This window comes from Alosa pseudoharengus, unplaced genomic scaffold, assembly GCF_046254945.1.
Source record: "Alosa pseudoharengus isolate Yale_2024_CS ecotype anadromous, Long Island Sound unplaced genomic scaffold, YU_APseudo_1.1 YU_APseudo_1.1_scf_13, whole genome shotgun sequence".
NCBI classification, from domain to species: Eukaryota; Metazoa; Chordata; class Actinopteri; order Clupeiformes; family Clupeidae; genus Alosa; species Alosa pseudoharengus.
The window spans coordinates 33428753-33452655 of record NW_027468598.1 but is presented as its reverse complement, the minus strand read 5'-3'; the positions used below and the strand labels follow the sequence as shown (position 1 = coordinate 33452655).

At 40.7% G+C, this 23903-nt stretch overlaps 1 protein-coding gene across 1 annotated transcript; it reads right to left on the bottom strand.

Moving 5' to 3' along the window:
• Positions 1-7596: 7596 nt before the first annotated feature.
• On the bottom strand, positions 7597-20688 carry kcnk6 (potassium channel, subfamily K, member 6). Its single transcript, XM_076282890.1, has 3 exons — positions 20320-20688; positions 15630-16025; positions 7597-9458 (listed from the first exon to the last, which is right to left on the bottom strand). Exons 1-3 carry the CDS (start codon positions 20633-20635, stop codon positions 9223-9225), a joined length of 948 nt encoding a protein of 315 aa, XP_076139005.1. The 5' UTR covers positions 20636-20688; the 3' UTR covers positions 7597-9222.
• Between the last annotated feature and the right edge of the window lie 3215 nt (positions 20689-23903).

Sequence of the window (23903 nt, the reverse complement as noted above, 5' to 3'; positions counted from 1 at the left end):
GTGGTAATAATATGCTAATAACGGTCATTTATGATTTCCTCGATATGGGCGTTTAAAAACACTAATAACGTGCTAATGGTACTAACGGTAATAATATGGTAATAATGTGCCGCTCACTATAATTTGTGCTCTCTGCGACTGTCCCCACAATTACCCCAGAGTTAGAAAACAAGGCGACCAGAGTGAATCAATCAGTGGTCCAATGTCGCTGTAAGTGGCTAAAATTAATTCCGAATAACCTCAGTGGCTGGTTTAATTCAGATAGTTTTGGTCTAAATATTGTAAGGATATGGAGAGTGATACAGTGCATATACTCAAATGTAAAACGGCATATACAGTGTAATCTGTGGTAGGAGAGTAGGCTACAAAGTAGGGCAGTAAGAACAGACAGGAATATTATATATGAGGCATACTAGCATATAAGTGTTCTGTGTAACCACTCTGAAGGCCTGACTGACCGCAACATCAAAAAAAAAAAAGTTTGACTAACTGTAGCAACATTGCCCTTTTCCATGCTCAAGGTGAGGGTGGGTAAAGAAATATTACATCTTACTTGTGACATGGTCAGAATAATCAGCAATTGATATTGATATACTGCCACACCACTCATCAAAGGCATTTTCTTCTTATCCACCTGCTGAATGTGTTTGCACAGCTTTGTTAAAACAGGCTTACATTGTTGAAAAACAAATAGCATTTTTATACATGTGCGTCTTTCTGTTAAAATACCTACACTAAATTCTGAATCACATTTTGCCAATCAGCCCAAAATGAATTGAAATTTAAATAACTGTTCCATGCATGGATTCAAAAGGTGATCAAAAGATCATACCTCAATCTGATTTTTTAGATTAACAATGGACAAAGAACGTATAACACACACTGACTGGTCAAAGTGCTGTCTGTGTCAGCAGGACACAAAAGAACAATTAAAGTCTCCTGATACGAATCCTGCAAAGACAGATAAAGATGGCTATACATTATTAGCAAAAAATATCCCCTTGTTCCACTCTCTTAATGCATTGCCTATTAACATTGATTTGGGCCACATCTTCTAAATTAATTGCAATTAATGAAGTTCTAGTGTCTTATTTGGTGGCCATCTTTAAATTTGGCTGCCATATTACATTTTCAAGTTGCAATTCAACTGGATTTCATTATATTGCTCTTTAGCACAAACACACAAAATTACATACTTGTATCATCATTTTCTTGCTCACTTCTGGGCTAAATTCAGTCTTTTGGCGGCCATATTGTAAAATGGCTTCCATTTCAAGTGGCGAGTCAGGTAGATTTGATTGTATTGTTTTTTTAGCACATTCATGCCAAAATTCATGCTTGTATAATAACTTGCTTGATCAATTCTGTGCAACAAATCCATTTCTATGGTATTTTTTGGCGGCCATCTTGGAAAATGGCCGTCATTTAAACTGGAAAATCAGTTAGAATGTATTGTGTTGGTCTTAAGCACATACCTGCCAAATTTCATGGCTGTATGATAATTTCCTTTGTCAATTCTGTACAACAAACCAATTTTTAGAGTTTTTCATGGTGGCCATTTTGGAAAATGGCCGCCATTAAAAATGGAAATTAAGTAGATTTTATTGTATTTGTCTTGAGCACATACATGCCTAATTTCATGCTTGTATCATAATTTCTTTGGTGAATTCTGAGCAATAAATCAATTTCTAGGGTCTTTTTTGGCGGCCATCTTGGAAAATGGCTGCCATTTCAAGTGGCCAATCAGGTAGATTTGATTGTATTGGTCTTGAGCACATACCTGCCGAATTTCACGCTTGTATCATAATTTGCACAATTTTTCCTGTAGCCGCTGTGTTCACTGTGTGTTTCACTAATTCACGGATTGGGATAAATGCAGAGACCAAATTTCCCTCACGGGATCAAAAGAGTATATATACTATACTATTTACCATGTTTATCAAGTCTCAACCCATATATTTTTTTAGCAACAGATATGGTGAGCTACATGCTAAGACGCGCAAAGTGCCTGTAGGCCTACTTGTTTGAAACATGCTGATGTTTGGCATTACATTTCTGAAGTCTTCAACTATTGTCACCTTTCAAACTAGTCCACTTTACAGGTTTGTCTTTGACAGGGGCCGGTGCTTGGTTTCCATGTAACATTTTAGTTTTGATGGTTTCATGCAGTGCGCCGCTACCACCACGTGTATCACGCACTGTGCGTCGGGGGCACCAAAATTCAGCCAATAAATATAAGTAGCTTTACTTCAAACTGCTTTTCATTCTTCCCAACATTTACAGTGTCAAAATGCAGCAACAGCATGTTACATGCAATGATGATATGGGTCCTCTCAATCTCCACTGCAGCAGATTTCAACGTTGTGCTACTCCATTTAAAGCTGCAGTTGGCAAGATTTTTTTTATCATATTCACTAATCTGCAAATCTGCAATTCGCAAATCTGTATGTTGGATTTTTCGAGCAGAAATTTGTCTATAATCCAGATATCAACCCTCATAGTGAAAAAATCCTCAAATGGTACAGATACCTATCAGTGGTTGTTAAACTTTTTGTCTGGCGACCCCACAAAAAAGTATGGCGAGGTCTGGCGACCCCACTTTTCCCAAACCCATTCTAAGTCCTTACTCAAATACCCCCCTCAAACGTTAACAAATCAAGCAAAAACTAGAAAGCAAAGTCATTTGTTTTATTTACTCCATATGAACAAGAACCGAGAAAACCAAACAATCACGATTAAACAAGTGTAGGCTGCCGCCATATCAGATCAGAGCGATATGTGCGTAGCGCGAGCACACACAAGCACGCACACACACATACACATGCAGCATTAGGCCTACAACGTTACATTAATTATATTTATGGCGATAACAATAACAATATTTTTTTATTTCCCTTTTCTGGTTTACTATCTTTAACAATTTCAATGGGAAGGGTGGGCATGCTTCCGTGAACATAGCAAGTTAATTATAGGAGGAATGCTGCATATACGGCGACACAGATTTTCCTCCACGGTGCTGAGCCGACATCTGTATTTTGCGATGTCGTTTCATTTTGACAGGTTTTAAGCTCTCATTCGCCAGAACATAGTGCAACGAAACCAGTAACGTGAGTAGCCCTAACACGATACCTAGCACTACAGTTATCAGTGACGACCCTGTATTAAGACACCGCGTAAGAGATGCAGAGCGAGTTGAAATCGTTAAAAAAGGCCCCGTGCAAATGAATAACTTTGAATTCCCCAAAAATGCAGATAAACCACCCAGAAGATTTACGGTTGAACATTATTACATGACCATGAAATATGGAGAAAAAATAAACAGAAAATGGCTAGTTTATTCGGTCAGTGCATACGCTTATTGTTTTGGATGTCGGCTTTTTGGAAGATCGAACACCTCATTTAGTTCGCACGCACACACTCACTCTCACTCTCTCTCCCTCTCTTCTACACACAGCCTACTACACGGACAGACTCTCATACAGTACATAGCTACATAGAGTATATTCACACACAGAGACGCCAAACCCCTAGATACACTTTCTCTCTCTCTCTCTCTCTCTCTCTCTCTCACTCACTCAGACAGACACACACACCATTCATAGTAATACTTTCAAAGGTTTTTAGCCTACTACTGTTTCTTGATTGTCATCTATGGCAAAAAATATTTGTTGTATTTCAGTATGCCTCAGCGTCCCGTTATTACAGAATAAAGTGTGTTTTAGTTTTAGGGTTGTGGTGTGTGTGTGTGTGTGTGTGTGTGTGGGGGGGGGGGGGGACTCGGAGGGGCCTCGGAATCCTTTGCCTTGGGCTTCAAAGTGTCCAGGACCGCCCCTGCCCTTCCCCCCCGTGCAATTGAAACTCCTAAACGCGCATCTCGTCTGTGATTTGCTGGAACAGTTTGTTATGTTTTTATGGGCTAGGTTTGCCCAGGTTGTTTTTGTTGCCATTTTTGGAGCCTTAGGTGATGTTTGCAGTAAGTGACATAAAATGTTTTAACCTAAAAAACGCGTGGCATAGCTTAGAGCACCTTTAAGTAAGAAATACTGACTAGACAATTATCCTTGCCTCAGACAAGCTACTTCTGACATATCAAAATGAATGAAAAAGCTAAATGATATGCTTACCTGTACTGGAAATGTTATGCTGAAATTCAGTGGAGATGCACCTAACCTGCACTGAAAATTAAGTTATATTAATGTTATGTAGGATGGATATTATCTATGTCCCAAACTTAAACTAAGCATTTACATAAAGCACATGATATGCCGATTGAAACACATTCCAGGCTAGGTGGCAACCAGGCTCATAATTCACTTTTAATTGCAAACAGAAAATGTCTAGATAGCATCATGTCATGACATGCTTCCATTTCAAAAGCAATGAAGGCTGTTTATACCAACTTAATATTATGCATATCATTGTTAATAGTGTGCTAAATGTGGCACAAACAATACTAGAGTTTGTTTATACATAGTTTGAATGGAGCTGTCAAAAAGGTTGTTAGACTCACTGCCCTTAAAGTGACAGGTTGCAATTTATCCATGGGTTTCATCAGGTCCCTTACCACAGGTGTATAAAATCAAACACCTAGATTATGAATGCAGACCGCATGATGCTTGATTAATACACCTGTGGAAAGGGACCTGATGAAACCCATGAATAAATAAGTCAAACAGCATCAAACTAGCAGCAAACAAAAAATACTGTGGGGTGGGGGGGACTGCTTAGGGGGGGCCAAATGGCCAACAGCAACACTGGTTTCATGCTCTCATGTGCCAGCACTGGGGTTTCTGTCCCATTTTGTCCTCAATTTAAGTGAATCCATATCCTACTTCAAATATTCAGGGTTGTAGCCTACTTGTGTTTACCGCTAAAATGATGTCTAACATGACCTGTCACATAAACATTGTCTATCTATGTCCACGGCAATGACTGTCATACAAATAATGTCTATCAAAATAAAGGTCCGATATTAGATCTGAGAAGGTAGCATTTTAAATGAGCAATTTCTTCTTTTTTAACACAAGCTCTGCGACCCACTTTTGGATCACGAGTCACGACCCACCAATTAAGAAACACTGGCATAGCACAGCGCCATCTTGAGATACTCTGACTACCTCATGATTTGGGACCTGACAATGTGACTCTTACTGATGAAGTCAAATGCAACTTATGCAAGATCATAGCTACAAAAAGTATAGCGTGCTCCAAGCGTAGACTCCATGTTTGGTTGCACCCACACACAACGACGGCGCTGCTCCTGCCCTGTGATTGGTCAGTGAACTGAGATTCATGGTTGGCTAGCCAAACCTGAGCATCGCCATTGGCTATTCAACAGGAAGCGCCAGAACAGTCTCAAAAGTATTTGTATACTTGTAGAAAATACTTGTGCGAGCAGCAGAGATTTGTAATGGCAGAATAGTTTCGTAATTGAAAGACAGCAACTGTGGAATATTTAGTACCTGTGGAATATATTTGTAAGTGAACCACATATGAGTAATACTTAAAATCGTTCGTGTTATTTTTTTGTTAAATCACAAATCATATTTACAGTTACAAATCCTGATACACACACACATAATACATATGAGACGCTTCTCATCCCTAAGGTGGTGCAAAAGTCTGTGCACCTGTAGAAAATATTTGTAACTGTAGAACAGCTTTTTGTGCATAGAATATTGATGTGTAATTGTAGAATATATTTGTAATTGTAAAATATTTTTAACTGTAGGATGATTTGTAGCTGTAAAACCGATCTGTACCCGTAGAATAGATTTGTAAGTGTAGGGCATATTTGTGATATTGACAATTACTTGTACAGATAATTTTTACAGTTACAAATAATTTCTACAGTTTCAAAACATGATACACACGTACAAAACTTTTGAGTCTAATATTCTTCCATAGGGGAAGATTTTGCTACCCAGGTTGCCCAGTTGGGGGCTCGTCGTCACATTGTAGTTAATTTGTAGTCAATGTGGACGGTCATGTCCAACAGTTTTAATGGGAACTTCAGAATTTGCTGTTTTTGTCACTTGAAAATTGATTTTTCCTTCTTTTTGGAAAAATTTAAAATCCTTCTTTCACAAGCGTCTTACACCATATCTTCAAGCAAATACAGTGGTTTATTTAAGATTAGTGAGCGTATGCTTTAACCTTTATTGTGGCATCCATGTTTTTCCACACATTCCAACGACAGAAAACTTGCAGTGAGAAAAACAACAATCACGGGGGCGGTCCGTGATATTCTCAGGTGGCCTGAACCATGGAGGTATTGGCCTGAACAGTGTCCGGTATAGGGTGGGCTTTGTATGAATTATATGATGGCAAAGAGCAGTGCATTTAACACCAGAGGGGTATTTCACAAAACCTAGATAAGGGATTAAGCTGGGATTTTTAGGTTATCCTAGATGAATTTAGCCTTGATTTGGTTTCACAAAAGAGATGGCACATAAATGTATTCTCTGCACCTAGCCTGGTCCCGACCAGGCTAACAGCCAAGCTAAGTCATCTTTTTGGTTCAGCTAGCTGTCATTCACATCAGACCTCCGTGCTCATTTTTAAGGAGCTTTATTCCATTTATAAACTATTTGCTAAATGTATTTGCTCGCAAAACAAAACAGATTGTCTGCCTATACCATATAGCCTAGTTATTATTTTAATTGTGATAACCTTATAATTATTAACATAGGCCTAGGTACTTATTGTTTGCTTATTTTATTGATAGACGTTTGATGAATAGCCTATAGTTGATTGGAAGTGGAGGGGCAAGTTCTCGAAGGTATTTTCAACTATATTATTAAGGTATATCATATGTGCATCTTTGCAGTGGCAAGCGCTTTCTTACGGCTCCCACACAGGCTGCGTGCATCGTGTTGCTGGAGACGCATCCCATTCACTTTAAATGGGCTCACGTGATCCGTTGCCGAACTGAATTGTGGGTCCGTCGCGTCGCGTCGCTCCCGCTGCTCGCGTTGAGGAGTTCAGCTGTTGCTGCACCGACAGACGGCACCGGCCAATCAAGCCAATCTACGGACGGCACCAACCAATCACATTAAGGTTTTACTTCAAGTCATTTGCATAGCTACCGTCGGGAACACCCACTGGCATGCGTTGACGGAACGCAGCTGTGTGTGGGAGCCGTTACTCCTGGCTTGACATAGCGTTGTCTGGTCAACTCGTTTCACTAATGCCAATCCAGGATGAGTAGGAGCGACTATGTCAAACCTCGCTTTATCACTTATCTTGAATGTCTTAATTCTGCCTTTGTGAAATACCCCTCAGTGCAGATAGCAACAAGGTGAAACAGATATGGACAAGGATTTTCTTTGGAATGGAGTAAACAATTGCTTTTCAAACCTTCGTTAACGTGAAAGATGTGTTTGCTGCACTTCTGAAACAATATGGTAAAAGTTCAATGCACCAATTTAAGTTTAATTTCACTGTTTGTAAAACAGGAAGTTCGGAAACAGGCATCAATGAGAGTTTCCAGACCGACCTGCAGAGCAAATTCAAATCTTCCCCTAGACTGTGGATTTGTTATGCATAATCACCAAAAAATATCAAAGGAAAAAGTTGCTTGTTTACTTTCTCTTTTTATTATTATTATTTTTTTAAAAGTTAAAGTGAAACAGCATAGTATAATAGAATGACAAGTAGAACTACCCTCTCTCATGTAAGTATACTCATCAAGCGCCCTTTTACGTCCTATTTATGAAAAAAAAAAAAACTAAATTCAGTAACACAACTATAGGTATAATTCAATGATAAATAACATGATAATTCTGAAATTGCACTGGTGTGTCATAGCATGTTTCTCCATTAGGACTGTGGCCTGTGAATTGCACGTTTCTGATGTGGAGTAGGTCTGAGAAGTGAGTCGCAGGGTTAACCACATAATTTCCCTGTGGCCATCCTTCACAAACAGAGAAGCACAGCCTCACGCAGTATGACAAGAGCAAATATACATGATTGACATTACATTTTGCGCAGTGGGTCTGCATGTGGGAATAAGTGCACAAACAGACGTAAAGACCACTTATGTGCAAGTCAAGTTATTTCAGTCTTTTTTTAACACCCAAGTCCTTCAAGACAAGTAGAAAATTGCCAAAGGTCTTGCAGAGTGTCTGTGGACGGACCGAAGTCTAGAGATTTGCTGGTTGTTCAGTTGTAAATTTGGTCACAAAAGTGCAGTGCAATTCAATGACATGGACTATCTGGGGCACAAATTGACCAAAGCAAACAACATGTGACTGGAGAAACAAAACAAAACAAAATAACAACAAAAAAACATGGATGTGGACAAGATCAGGAACATTTCCATGGGACCTGATGCTGACACTATTCATGATTCAATATTGACGTCTGGGCCACATGCTCTGCTCATGTAAACAGCTGATGAAATCACCAGAGCACACAAGACCCTAAATGATACCAAAGTACCAAAGTCAACACATCGGGCCTGGCAGCCTGGAGTTTTAGGCCAGATTGACTTCAGTACCAAAAAAAAAAAAAAAACAGTAACAGGCTGTGATGGCATTGTAAACAAATTAAAATGAATCTCTATCTGAAATCCAGTGGTCAGGGATAAGCGATGTTCAAGGAAACAGGAGTGGGTCACTTACTAGAGTCAACCTTAAAAATGCCTCTACCTTCAAACCATAACCACAAAAACAACTCCCCTGAGTGAATACTTATGCTGTGCTCAGATAACAGGCTAAATCAGCCTGGCTGTCTAGAATAGATAGCTGGGTTTTTACTCTCTCACACTAGCTCTGCATGGCAGTGTCAAGTTTAGACATGGTGGGTTTTTTTGCCCATTGTGTTCGTTTTTTCCCCCCTAGTTGTGAATTACACTGCTGGTCTTTCCCAGACTTGCCTTTTTGGTTCCCTCACAAACCCTAAAAAAAAAATCAGCAAATATCAACCATTGCCACACCTCTGTCCACTGTACTATAGCACAAACACATTTGATCCTATTTGTTCTCGGATGTTCTCTTGTGGGGTCAAACCTATATACCCTGGACACTGGGATGCACCAGCCAAAGCTTGGCCCCCACTATTCCCCTTTGGCCACGCTCCATTCATAGGATAGGTGATAAGGTGATGACGTAATCACTGAAACCCATTAAAAACAAATAAATAAAAACAAACAAACAAAAACAACAAACACAAAGAGGAAAAAAAATAAAAAATACAGAGGCGCAAAAGTACTAGAGTCCTTCATCTGCTGATGGAGTTGTAGGACACTTGGGAGCTTGGGTCCAGGGGCTTGGTGACTGCCTTCGATTCTGGAGGGTCGTCTTCACGGCCTTCCTCCACGATGGGCTCCTTGTCTTCTGCCAGGTCCTCATCACAGCTGGGTAAGTGGAGGAACGCCGTCAGACCGTAGAGGTCGGCCAACTTGTGGAACGTACGCAGAACAAGGAACATCACCATCAAACCAACAAAGAGGTAGACTGCAAAGAAAAACGAAACAAGGAATCTTAAAACCATTCATATCATATAAATGACTCACTTAAAACACAGGTATTGCAAGAGAAATTAAACACTGTCTAAAAAGCAAAGAAAAAAATGCAATGTGCAAATTCTCCCCAAACCACAGCATTGGCAGTTAAGTTAAAGGCATCCAGCAGTTTTTTGTTGTTACTGGGCTCCCCCCAAGAGTATTCTTATTTTACACAAGTTATAAATACCACTTGGTATTTATAACACATGGCTTGCCCCTTTTCCCCTGGACACAATACAAGTGGATTTGTATACAAGTCAAAGGACAGGAACCCGTGAAGATAATCTCCATGTCAACTGACAAGCTATTTCACACAATTGTAGTGCTGTAAACTAAAGCAATTTGTGATATGGCTTCGAAAGGCATGCCCTTCTACCTTTTACACGTTAGTTCACCATCAAAATTACTTTGAAGCCGTTATATTAGAACTTGCATAGGATGCATTTAAAAGCCACAAGAGAACATACCGCCTCTTCACACCACTTCTACATGACAAATAACCAAAGCTCTAGTGTTTCGCATCAACATGCATGTTCTTGAGAATAGAACACACTTCTGTTTAATCCATGGGGCCTAAGCTGAGGCTTAATGCAGAAGCACCACTTCTGCATGAAAACTAGACCACCACCACCACCACTATTAGTGCTGCTGCTACTACTACTACTACCAGAGACTTTCTAATGAGGAGAAACAGCACTCTAAAAATCCTCCATAGAAATGCATGGGGGTTAGTTTTTAACGCCAAAATGGCAGTTGTCTACACATACCCCACCCCTTCCATGGCAAAATGTTGACATGTGAATAGGGTGTCAAACTCAAATTCACAGGGGGCCCAAAATTAAGAACTGGGAGTATGTCGCGGGCCAAGCTCAACATTTATTGAATAACCGATGTTTTTATTGAATTAAAACTGTATACACACAAGAAAAAATAGAATGCAGGCATTTCTGAATATAGCCTAATAGAAAAAAATATATTGAATATCTGAATAGAAAAAATATATTGGCCTATTTTTTGCAGGTGAACTATAAAAATTGTAAATAACATTTAACAATTATCAAAATTGTAATTGTAACTATTAACAGTTAACAAACTCTCCCTCTGAGAATGGCCGTGCTGTTTGCGCGATATCCTGTGCAACAGTAACATAGATATATACACTAGATGTCGCCTTCTGCTTCTCAGCATGCGTCAACACCGCCGCCATCTTGGTACAGGGATCTGAAGCGCTAAACTAGTTCTCCTGTATTGTCAGCGTTACCTATTTAGCGACGTTTGGCCATCCCCAGCGATAGAAAACCTTTTTAGCGATTAGCGACAAATTTGGGAACTTCTCACAACGATGGCAGATCGGCTTCTTTGTTGTTGAAACGTAAGAAAATCACCTTTCTCATGGCTTTGTCATTTATGAATTCAGCTACATCTCGTTTGCCTATGGCACTGACCCATGATTATAAAAGTAACGACTGGCGTAGCCTATGTAGTAGCAGAGGTAAATGTTCTACAGATCTACAGCAACTTCTGGTGAGATTACAACTTACATGAGTAAACGAGACGAGGGGTATGTGGCCTCAACCAGAGCCTGTCTACGAAGAGCCTGTTTACTTTAATTGTATCGAACCTGGTTGCAGTTTACTCGTTGTTCCTCTAGGGGCCGCCGCTAGCTAGTGCAGAATGAATGGGAGTCTATGGGGCTAGACGGGTAAAATGTATCTTTATTATCGTCTTAAGCTTAGTTTACTCTAGACTCAACCATAAATACATGCCTGTCAGTTGGAACAACCCAAAAAACTAGATGATTGCTTGAGATTTTGACGATTTATTGTGATTTTATTTTCGCTAGATCTTTGCCCAGATTGAAACTAATGCATTATAGAGGAGTGGATCACTGAAGCAAGATGGCGTCTCGATTGACGCATTCGTTCCAATGAACAGCAGTAGTCAAGGTGACATCTAGTGTATATATCTATGCAACAGTAAAACTCGCTTTTGCAGCATCATCGTTTTGTGACTTGGCTTGTCTGCCTTGAAAGCAGACTTGCTTTCAATTCTCCCACTTTCTGTAGCTTAAGCTTCGCATCCAGATCTTTGTATTTGCCTTCATGTTTAGTTTCGTAGTGCCGTTTTATGTTGTACTCTTTAGTGACAGCTACGGTGAATCCACATACCAAGCAAACGGATTTGTCCTTGAATAATATGAACATATAATCGATTTCCCACCTATCTTGAAAGCTCCGATTATCAATCTTTCGCTTCGCCATTTTCGTTGATAGTTTGTCTGGTTGCATGGATACGTGTTTTGTTTATGAACAGAAAAGGCGGCATTAACGATGCAACGCATTTTGGGATTTGAAGTGTTATCGGTGTATGATACACTATATGTACAGTATGTAGCAACTTGATGGGCTGCGCTCATGCGCTGAATAGAATAGCGTGCTAGTCCAGCTCTAACGCTGATGCGCTGAAGAGAATACTGTCGGGCCAGCTCAGATATGGATGCGCTGTATAAACTACGCGGCAGGCCACTTCTAATACAGATTGAATAATGACCTCGCGGGCCACAAATAAGCAGCACCATTTTTGGCCCGCGGGCCTGAGTTTGACATCCCTGCATTAAGCCAATCGTGGTGTGTTGTGAATACATTGAGCCAATCATGTGTTGTGATCTCGCCACTGGAGCAAGGTTGGTGTCGTGAAGCCTTGCACACACACATTCCTGCCGAAATAGATGCCCGATAAGTGCCCAAAAAGCGTTATGCAATATGGCCGCCGAGTGGAGGGACTTGCCTAAAAGGACTTTGCTGCTACCACCACCACCACCGCCGCCACCGCTGCTGCTGCTCCTACTACGACAGTTACGGTTCTTACACATACTTGCGTTGTCACCACATGCGACGGCCGGGAGTGTGTGGCATACTATGCAAATGCCTTGAAGTAGGCCTATAACTGTAATTTGATTGGCTGGTGCATTCCGTTGCTCTCCGTCGGTGCAGCAAAAGTTGAACTTTTCGACGGGAACTACGGGAGCAACACGACACAAGGGACCAACAATTCAGTTCGGCAACAGATGACATAGGCCCATGTAAAGTGAACGAGATGCGTCTCAGGCACTGCACGCAACGCAACTGTGTGTAAACACCATATTACTCTTCTGCCTTCAAGCTTCTGGATGTACTTGTCCCAGCACAGTATGATCATTTTATTTTCTGATGGTCTAACTGCCATTAAAAATGCCCCTCTCCCTAATTCTGCAGTAATGAGGTTAAACCAATCACGACATGTCATGAAATGTCGTTAAACTGTCTGTGAACAAGTAGCCTACGGTATCTTCAATTCCTGAAATGGGACAAACCTATTTTTATGTGAAGCGAGACCCTAGTAGGGGTGCTGTAAAACCACACTTTTTTCTAACAGGAATTACCCTCATTTTCAAGTTTTCTGATTAGTCATGATAGCTTTTCATGTTACAGTGAAGAGTAGATCACCACAAGATACTATTCTTTATATATATATATATATATATATATATATATATTTTTTTTTTTTTTTTTTTTTTTTTTGGGCTTTTTATGCCTTTAATGAGTCAGGATAGTGGAGAGTGACAGGAAGTAAGTGGGAGAGAGAGTCGGGGTGGGATCCGGAAAGGACCACGGGGCGGGAATGGAACCCGGGTCGCCGGCGTACGGTGCAGGTGCCCCAGCCAGTCGCGCCACGGCTGGGGCCAACAAGATACTATTCTTTAAACACAGCCCCCAATCCCATTACTGTACAATACATACATTGGATTAAGTGCTTTGCTAAAAAGGTCACTGAGCAGACTTTTTTCCCCATGCTTTTTTCCCCCTTTTCACCACCTTCCAAGTGATTAGCCTCCACCAGAAAGGTGTCATCATGCCCAACTAACTACTAACTAACAATTAACTAATGTTTCAAACTGTAGCAGATCACAGTTCAGACAGTTTAACAGAGCTGCACTAGTAATGGAGCCAAAATATTTAATACACAAACAGCCACAGTAGCCTGCATTCTATGACCGATCATTCACTTACCAGGCACCTCCCTTTCCATCTACTACCATCTCCTTTCAATACACTTGTGGTTGGTACTTCAACTTCTACACTCACCCTCTGGTTTCCGTGTGGCCTTAGCAAGGTAGTATTTGTTACACTAAAGTCTCTTTTTATGACATAGCTTGAACGCATCTTAGTCCGTAATTGATAGTTACTTTAGGTAAAAGAATCAGCTACATAAATAAATAAAAAAAAAAATAAAAAAAATGTAAACATTCTCCATCCTCCAGGCAGAACAAAGCAATGTAAAATTGGCAAAGGGCCTTCAACACAGCTTCTGGGGTGAAGATGGACTAGACTGCCCCAGGATAAGGGACAGACCCTGTTCCTAAGAACTCATCACGTCCAAACCAGCTTGAGCAAATTTGCATACCACAGGTAAGTGAATAAAACTTTGACTAAATAACAGTTCACAATAAGTCACACAAGTCTGTCCAGGTGCTTAAACAGGAAGGCTGTAAAGCTCACCATGGCCCTAAGAGAACTGGACCTCATCTGAGGACAGCCTGAGAAAATTAACAAATAAAAACAAACCTGCTGAAAACCGGTCACAAGTCACATCTCCCTTAATGCAGAAACTACATATCGATTTCATGTCGGCCTGCTATTGTTTTGCTTTAAAGCATACAGATATTTTCAAAATCAAAAACAGTATGCTCACCAGCTATAACACCACTGTGAGGGCATTTACAGTTAAAAACCCCTCCATGCGCGCGCGCACACACACACACACACACACACACACACACACACACACACACACACACACACACACACACACACACACACACACACACCTTCCTTTTTCATACTAGCCCTGCTAAAGGACGGTCATTTCCCTAATACACTTTTAAACAACAAACTCATCATTTTTATTTATATACCGCCTATCTGTTAAGAGCCCCTGGTGCTTTCCAGAGGTCATACGAAGACAACGAGCTAAAGTAGAAAGTAAAAGTAGAAGTAGAAAACTAGGAGAGGAAAAAACTAATGAAATTAAACAGAGGCGGCTAATGCAATGGAAGGGCAGAATGCCAACTTTAATGACTGCTGATATTTGCCCAGTGCAGTACCAACCAAGCCAGCCGGATGGCAGTTGGTCACACAGGGTGTGTCGCAACGCAAAGCCGTCACCTCAGTGAGGTCAGAGATAAGGCACAGTCATTGTCCTTAAATGAACAACAAGCAAAAACAACAAGAGGAGACTGCTGGTTAATTTACAGTCTCAAAAGCTGAAATGAATCATGAAATACACAAGTCTACTGCCCTCAAGGGAAATCTATCCAGGACATTTAACTCGGAATTTAGACCACGAAAATATTATGACTCTGGGTTGCTCTCAAAGTGGACTAGCAAGATTTTGTCCAAACAACATTCTATTGTTATCCCACAATGGATTGAAAAAATGATCTGAAAATGATAAGGTTTCCTTGTTGTACAAACAAGATGAGCCATCGGCTATGAAGCACGACCTTTACAGAGATATTGTAGGTTTAACTTCTTCATTGGGTCTCCTTACCCCACTAAAACAATGCAAAGTCTTTATTGTCTTTTTCACTGTTAACATGCCAACATTCAACAATCAATATTGGCAGGTGAAGCCCATAAGACAATTAGCATCCTTGCAGATGCTGACCATTGCAAGGGGATGGGCAACATGCCTGGAAACATAATTCATGGGTTTCATCAGGTCCCTTTCCACAGGTGTATTAATCAAGCACCATGCAGTCTGCATTGATGATTAAGGTGCTTGATTTTATACACCTGTGGAAAGGGACCTGATGAAACCCATGAATAGCAGACACATTTTAGAAGTAATAATAATGATGATAATAATAATAATAATAATAATAATAATAATAATAATAATAATAATAATAACAACAACAACAACAACATATATGCTTGCATTGCTAATAAAATACACTGGATGGCATTACATTCTCTCGTTCCTAATTGTAAAGGGCGCATGTCTGGGAGAGATACCTGAGGCTGACCTACTGCCCTGCGTTTCAATTCTACGCCTGGTCCAACCCATGACTCTCACTTACCCATCACAGAGATCTTGTAGAGCGCCCTGTTCTGCTGCATGGGCTGCTCGCCCGGCACGAAGTCGCCCAGGCCGATGGTGCAGAGCGATATGAAGCAGAAGTAGAAGGCGTCCAGGAAGGACCAGTTGTCCTCTATGGCGCTGAAGATGAGCGCGGGCACGGCGAAGAAGCAGAGCACCACGAGGAGCAGGAGCAGGGCGAAGTGGACGGTGCTGGCCAGGCGTGGCTGCAAGCCCGCGCGCCGCTGCAGTACACCCAGGGGTCCGTACGTCAGCAGGTGCATGAGCCTGTGGACGCACGCCGCCAGGACCAGCATGGTGAAGGGAACGCCCACCAGCGCGTAGATGATGGAGAAGGCCTTGCCCGCGTCCGACAGGGGCGTGGTGTGGCCATACCCTGCCAGAGGGAAGACAGAGAGGGAAGGGTTAAGAGAGGGCAGGAGAGAAGCAGACATGGACGTGGATTTGCCCACGGTTTGAGGTCTGTGGATTTGCCCACGGTTTGAGGTCTGTGGATTTGCCCACGGTTTGAGGTCTGTGGATTTGCCCACGGTTTGAGGTCTGTGGATTTGCCCACGGTTTGAGGTCTGTGGATTTGCCCACGGTTTGAGGTCTGTGGATTTATCATGCATTGCAAATGAATTCCAGAATCGAAGTGAGACAAAAACAAAAATCTAAACCAGGTGAATATATGCTTATTTGATTTGCTAATAGAACAAGAAGATTTTCACTTATAACAAGGTCAAAAATACTTAAATCAAGTGCGAAAATGTTTAAAAATGTCTTGTTATAGGCAAATAATAGAAAAATAAGAACATATTCCCTTCATTTAAGGTTATTCGTCTCACCTAGATTCATCTCACTTAGACATTTAAGGTTATTCATCTCACTTAGAATGGTTCTGAATTCCTGTATCTTTCGGGGCTCCAGTGGCTTTTTTAGACAACAAATCTTGTTAAAATCTTGAAAAATAAGAACATATTCCCTTCATTTAAGGTTATTCATCTCACTTAAGATTCTAGAATTCTAGTATTTTTTGCAGTGCAGTTTCTTAAGACAAGTTTTTCCTTTTCTTAAAAACTTTCTTTTTCTTTTTTCTTTCTTTTTCTATCACCTGTTGTGCTTGCTCTAGTGAGGGCGATTCAAGGTTCATGTTCAAGGCTCTGGACATATTCTTACATTATAGCAAAACTGAATTGATCTGAAATGAGGAGGGAAGATAAATGGACAGAGGTAGAGAGAGAGGGGAAAAACGATAGCATAAGAGATAAGTGGAGAAGGGCCGGAGGAGGGAACTGAATAGGAAGGGGAAAGGGGGATAAAGAGGGATTCAATTTCAACATAAACACTTTCGCAAATGGACAACTGTTCAGTTTACATGCGAAAGTACATATATAAGCCTTGAGCACACACCGGGCCTGTTCAGTATTGTCCATGTGCATTAACAGTGAAACACACAAATGCACGCACTTGTACATCAAAACATTCCACACAATTACTGGAACAATAGCGTGCCTATGTTAACCACTTCCCAATTTTACTTCACGTGTTTGTTCATGAGACTTCTGTTTACTGGCCATTATCTGCTATGGGGAAAAGCCCACAAAGAAAGTGCCAGTATGATGTACATCTTTGTCAAAGCCCTACATTATTATGGACAGTACGACTGAACTGAAACAAGGCTATAAATGAATACGAACTATAAATGAACAACAACCTAAAATCTGTGCACCTTAAAAATGTAACTATATGGCCTAACGGCTAGATGAGAAATTGCACATTTGAAAGTTATGCATCATGTTCCTCAAAGCTTGTGCACTGGGGGTGAGCAGAGGCATCATTACATCAAAGTATGGAAGGAACGCTTTTCTTGTGGGCTTGTGTTATATTCTTTGTTGATTAAACAATGAAATTAGTCATAAATCCGCAACAGGATTTGGATCTTAAGAACCAAACCAATTCATGAAATTCCATATCGCATGAGAGGAATATAAACCCTCCCTACATTCTAATCTTGTTTTATACATGAGTGGGATTCAGCACAAAGGTTTGCACAAGGTTTCTTGTTTTTCCATTTTTTTTGCCATCGACTGATTTTGATTTGTTCTGGTTTGTTGTGAAAAATGAAACAAAACAAATGGTTCTGAATTCCTGTACCTTTTTAGGGCTCCAGTCTCCAGTGGCTGTTTTAGACAACAAAGGGCTCTCTGTTAGAAACAGAAAACAACCCCAATCTGGAGTACACAAACAAACAAACAAACAAACAAACAAAAACAAACAAAAACAAAAATCACCTAGAGCTTTTTTCAGTTCTCTTACACACTGGACCAATTTGTTTTCCTCTCTGAACAAAGACTAGCCTTATCGACGTGCCTTCCAATAGGGACTGCTGTGTTTTTCTGCTGCTAAGTAAATCGCATGGAAGCCCCGGGGCTCTCGTTCATGTTTAAAGATAAAGTCAAACTCTGCAGACCTGCTTATATGTTGTTTGACAAAGTGCCGTGACAATACACAACCTGGTTTAACCGTATTGGACACCCTCACATTTATTTACAACACATGGACTAGCCTAAGGAAAAAGGACACAGACAGTAAACATAACAGGGGAATGCATACATGTAGGTCTGCTGAGTCTTCCAAGTATGAGATCTAGTGACACATTGAGGCAAGTTAACTCTGAGAGATGGTCTCATCAAGATCTCTTACAAACAAATCTGAATGGAACTTTAGGGCTCTTCTTTAAGGAGGTAGACCACTTACTCAGAGTTAATTTCCCAGGTTCGTTACTAGGCTTAGCCACATACTTTACATATCCCCACGGTAAAGAGATAGGCCCATTTACACTCATTCAACACAGACTAGTGATGTACAGACAGTTACAAAATATCAGGTCTTTACTTCCTCTTAGCTTGAACTACTACTGACTTCCCCTCACTATCTTTAGCATTACGCAAATGGCTTACTGGTGTGATCCCACACATAACAGGCCTAAGCTTGGCTCCAAAAGACAACCTGAAAAAGTTAAGCTGAAGCTTTCACAACATGCTCATTCAGCATGACACCTTACCGAAAGGGGGTCTGGTCAGCACAAACCAGATGACATTACATCCAAATGTTTCACTTGGAAGATAATTATTACACATAACTGGTATTTTACACATAGGCCTGCCTACATCTAAGACGTTTAGGCCTGTGTGAGCAAGCTGACTTTTGCATAATTCTATGGTCTCCTCTGTGCTGATAATTTGATTTTGTTTGTTTTATAAGGTTCACGGGTGTAAAGGCACACGTATTTGTACCGAACCATTTAGGTAGAGGACGTTAGGTTCAACACAGAGGTGTACTGAATGTACCAAATGCAGTGTTACAAATTCCTACACAAACATATGTCAATTAACATCAAAAAAACATCAGCAATATTGTCAGTGAATTTTAGGTTAGAGGTAGCCTACCTACAGGCTTACTGTAAAAAATAATAATAACCGAACCTTGACTTCAAAACCGATGTACACACCGAACTGTGATTTTGAGTACCATTACACCAGTGGTGTAGTCTACGTGATAGGCCTACGCAGGACAAGGCAGTATAAAAAGCATCACCATCTCAGGATACCCACTTAAAATTGGCAAGGATAGGTATTAACATTTGGGGTTGATCACAATATATCCACTACAGCTATAGGCCTACTACATCTCAGTATACCCACTACAGACTACACCACTGCGTTACACCCTTAACATTTAGTGAGGAAAGTTATGCCCACAAGCCAAGTTTATTGGGCAGTCTTTGGAGTAACTGGTTGACCAGGAGGATTACGCATGTTCAACTGTCCCGACACCCTTAAACGTGTGCGCCAGAAGCATGGATACATCTTTAGATAGGCCACAGTGATTTCAAACCATGTTTGTTTATATCCGAGGATCGGCTTAAATTACCCATCTACCTCGCGGATGTCCCCCGAGATAACCGAAAGCGGAGAAACGGTTACACGCACAGGTCGACGTGTTGGAATGACGAATAGGCCTACATCCTTATCACCTACAATCTAAAACTGAAAGGGGGGGGGGTATAGTTCCTCCAAAAAAGCCAAAGGCCTCAGAGGTAGTTCGGCATTGTAGCCTACTCCCACCATCGTTTTAACTAGGCTGTCACAGATTTTAAATTGCAGGTGGGCAATTGCAAATAGGCTAATGTCCAGGTGCGACTTGCCAGCTTATTTTAATACAGTTCCTTTGATAAAACTACAACGTGGCGCAGTGAGCGTTTCCTTTTGCATGAAAAACAAAATAGCTGAAGCTACTACGACATAAACCGGGAAATCCATTTGGAGAACGCAAACAAAATGAAATTAAATCGATGAAATAACTTTTGTATGCAAATGTCCTTGACTAACATCAGTAATTGATTTATGCAGCTCATTCAAGACCCACGGAAGCGGTAGCGCCGTCTGATGCCTTGCCTCTTTTGTTGTAGCCTAAAGTTACTTATGACTTACAACATACAAACATACAAATATCTAACAAACTAAAACGTTGTTTGAATATAGCCAATCACTAACGATTGTGTATCCTATCGTGACAACTATGTAGGAATATGATTAAATTAATCAACTTTAACGATAGCAGTTATGTTTGATTATTCCACTAGACTTGGAACGTTGATAAGAAACTTTTGGTACATTTTTACGCACCTACTGTCGTCACCAAAGTGTTCGCGAAGAACAATGATGAGGCCAGATCCCAATTTGATTGGGTTGTAGCATTTCGGAGTACTGAGACACCGTACTTGTTGGCCTTCAAAACTTTTTCCAAAAAGTCGTCCAACTGCGATGCGTTGACGCAGCTCTGGTTAAGGAATTGCTGTTTGAGGGACGTCAAGTCGGTTCTTAGTTGCTCCTCCACCGGACCCTCGATATACGAGAATACAAGCGCTCCTAAAAGCAGGTAAGCGATGTAGAATAAAACAAACCCCGCTAGGAGCATGCAAGTTCTAAACAGCGGGGACATCGCTGGCGGCGTGCCTGCTCGCACACAAACTCGCCCAAATATGCTCTCCTCACTCGCAATCCCATGAACAGGGCAATTTTAATCGAACTCCACCTTCTCGCGATCCTCCACCCACTGCGAAACGCTGGCCAGGAAATAAGGTCGGGACTGGGTCACGAGGAAAGTAAATGTCTTAAGTGTTTTTAGAAAGTTGTCTGATGCGCTAAAAAATTGTTTAAGAATTTATCCTGTAGGTATTCAATAGGTCAGAAAACGGCACTCTCGGGCAGCATGCAGTAGCCTACTTTTATGAGTTACTTGTTTATTATGAGTAATTTGTTTAGTGTTTTGGGGCGTTTTCTTCATTTGTGGTCATGAAAATTGAATTATAGCTGACATAAATCCACTGTAAAAAAGCAATCCAGGGAATGTGTTGCAAAAAATAAGTCGACACATTCATGTGATATAGTGGAAACCAAACCACAGGAAAAAAAATAGCTGGAGGATATGTCATTTTTATGGATGTTTTGTATTGACTCCTATTCTTGATTCTAGTTCCCTGCAGGCATTCTCTAGGGCAAGTAACAGGGTCGTGTAAGGTCTTCACACATCTGCTCAAACAATGCAGAGTATGACAAAACAGGACACTACAGCATGACTCAGCTACACTAGATATTTCAAGCATTCCCTTTCACTGCCTGAGTTCTCAGTTTTTCAAAGAAATCATTCATGCAGCAGCATCTTTTGAGGTACAGTAGGTACATTTTGAGGGTCAACACTTGACTCATGTTGGAAGACTATGGTCTCACCTCTGATTTATTAATCCAGTAGGCTACACAGGTGCTCATAAAAAGTTTAATAATCCCAAATCAGCAAGACAATGAAAGGAAAAAAAAAGAATATAATTTGGTCAAAGATGAAAAATTGTAAACTACATGGCCACATGACACTTTCTGTTGTTTCAACACGAATAACAAGCTCAATTTAAAATGTTAAAAGTTGCCCTTTAAACAACCCAGAAAATATTATTTTTTTCCTTGGTGAATTAATGTAAAAATATCACACAAACACTTCAGATTTCAATGATCCGTACTACATGACACTACAAACATTCACATTGGAACAGGAAGTCATCGGAGTCTTAGTGGAGCATGAATGCTTTTATGCTTACATTTTCTGCATAGACACACAGTCCTGTGTGTCTTAAATCTTTGTCCTCATAGGGCACTGCAATTAAACTCAAGCTTGTTGATAAACTGTGATAAAAAGAATCCATACTTGCACAAATATACAGTATGAATGTCTCATGATTGCAATGGGAAACAGTAGCTTGACCTTTGACACTTATACACAGTGTAACAAATGAAAACAGATGCAGCTCCTTAAGCCCTAATGAAAAATACATGTATTTCTTTACTAAACAGAATTATCACTAAGTGTTGCGGTGGTTACGGTGTTGATGCGAGAAACATCATCAGCTAACAGTTTACTAGGAGTCTGAGCCAGACTAGGGCCAGAGGAACCTGCTAGCTCAATTGGCACTGATGACACATGAACTCATCCAGTTTTAGTCCGGCATGTGGATGATGTTAGTGATCCTCATTCTTTCCTTTAAATGGGGATAAATCATAGTCGCACTGTAGGATTGGTCACTATTAGTGAGAGATGACTAGAAGGACTCTGAAACAAAAGGACTAAGAAACCCAAATCAAAATAGTTATGAGCCCAGTAAAACCAACCAAACAAAACACATGGAACCTCTCAACATTTTCTGTCTGTCTTGCATCCATAAAGCGGCCCGTGAGTTGTTTTGGTTGAGGAGATCTCGCCACAATAGAGAGAGGGAGAGAGAGAAAGAGGGAGAGAGGGTGTCAGGCAGAGGTGCATTGTGGGAATTCACGGCAGAAGGTTCCTGTTCAGGTCGTATGAGAGCCTCCTCTTGCTGGCCAGTGGGACTTGCAGGCTGACCACAGGATGCCCAGTGTTGAGGTCATGACCTTGAGGCAGGTCCTTCGGATGGGTCTAGAGAGAGAAGTGAATGAAAAAAGTTTTAACAATAATGTGAATATGTAAAGGTATCCTTGGGGCGGTGGTAGTGTTGTGGTTAAGGAGCTGGGCTAGCTTGCAGTAGCCTGAAAAGTTGTGGGTTCAATTCCCGGCTTCCACCGTTGTGCCCTTGAGCAAGGCACTTAACCCCAAGTTGTAAGTAATCCCTTGTGATATAGTTGACATATTTAAGTCACTTTGGATAACAGTGTCTGTAAATTAATAAATGTAAATGCAAATGTATGTTTATATGTACGTTACTCAACTGTCTTACACATCAGCCAGCGGCAAGCGGCAGCAGCAAACGTAACGCAACGCTCAGACCATAATAAGTTTTATCTCGTTCCTAAGCAACACAAACAGTTTATCAATTGAATACGCTCGCATTGCGCTTCGAAAGTTGAACCAAGTTCAACGCTCAGCTTGCTCAACGCTAGCGTTACGCCAACGTTGCCACCGTTGCCACCGTTACTCTGCCGAACCATAGAGAAACCTGCCGCTTGCCGCTGGCTAATGTGATCCCCCCCTTAACCTGTTGAGGAGTGAATTCTTTTCCTGGATCTTTCTAGAATTCTACGCAAACAATCCATAGTTTCAGTGTTCTTTATACAGTCTATGGGGGAAATCTCTAGGGCAATTGTCGCATCATAATTGTCGAAACAAACATTATAATCACATATTTGTGACCATTCTCCGGCGGGTATACCCCTCATGGCTTGTACTATAAAACAACTAATAGAGACCAATTCAATATCATTAATGATTGAAGATAAAGTCTGTTACAACAGTATAACAAAAAATTACATACAAAACAGGTTAAAACTAAATAAACATAAAAATAAATATTCAATTTACAAAAGGTGTATTATTTTTTTTATAAGTAAAAGTTAAGAATAGCAACAATAAGTAGTTTGAGTTATATGACTTTTGTGCTGTTCTTCCTTCTGTGGTGATCATAAAATGAATGTATTCATTCATTTTCGTAATTCATAAAACCAACATTTCCATTTTCTTTAACACTTACGTGTGTTCACTTCTGTGTTAAATGATTAATAGCATACTGTACTGGTTGAGTCGTGTTTCATGAATGAATGCCTACACAGGGCCCTTGTTGTCCTAAGGCTGTTATGTAATGGGATGAAACATAATTAGGCACTTCAGTTGCCAAACACCAACAGCCTGTTGTGGCAGTTTGTGGAGAACCATCAGAAAATAAAGCCAAACACCTACTGAACGACGGGAG

Coding starts and splice junctions, on each gene's coding strand:
- kcnk6 (XM_076282890.1), bottom strand. CDS start 20,635: ATGTCCCCGCTGTTTAGAACTTGCATGCTCCTAGCGGGGTTTGTTTTA. Junction 16,026..20,319: donor CACTTTGGTGACGACAGTAG/GTGCGTAAAAAT, acceptor TCCCTCTGGCAG/GGTATGGCCACACCACGCCC. Junction 9,459..15,629: donor CTACAAGATCTCTGTGATGG/GTAAGTGAGAGT, acceptor TTTTCTTTGCAG/TCTACCTCTTTGTTGGTTTG.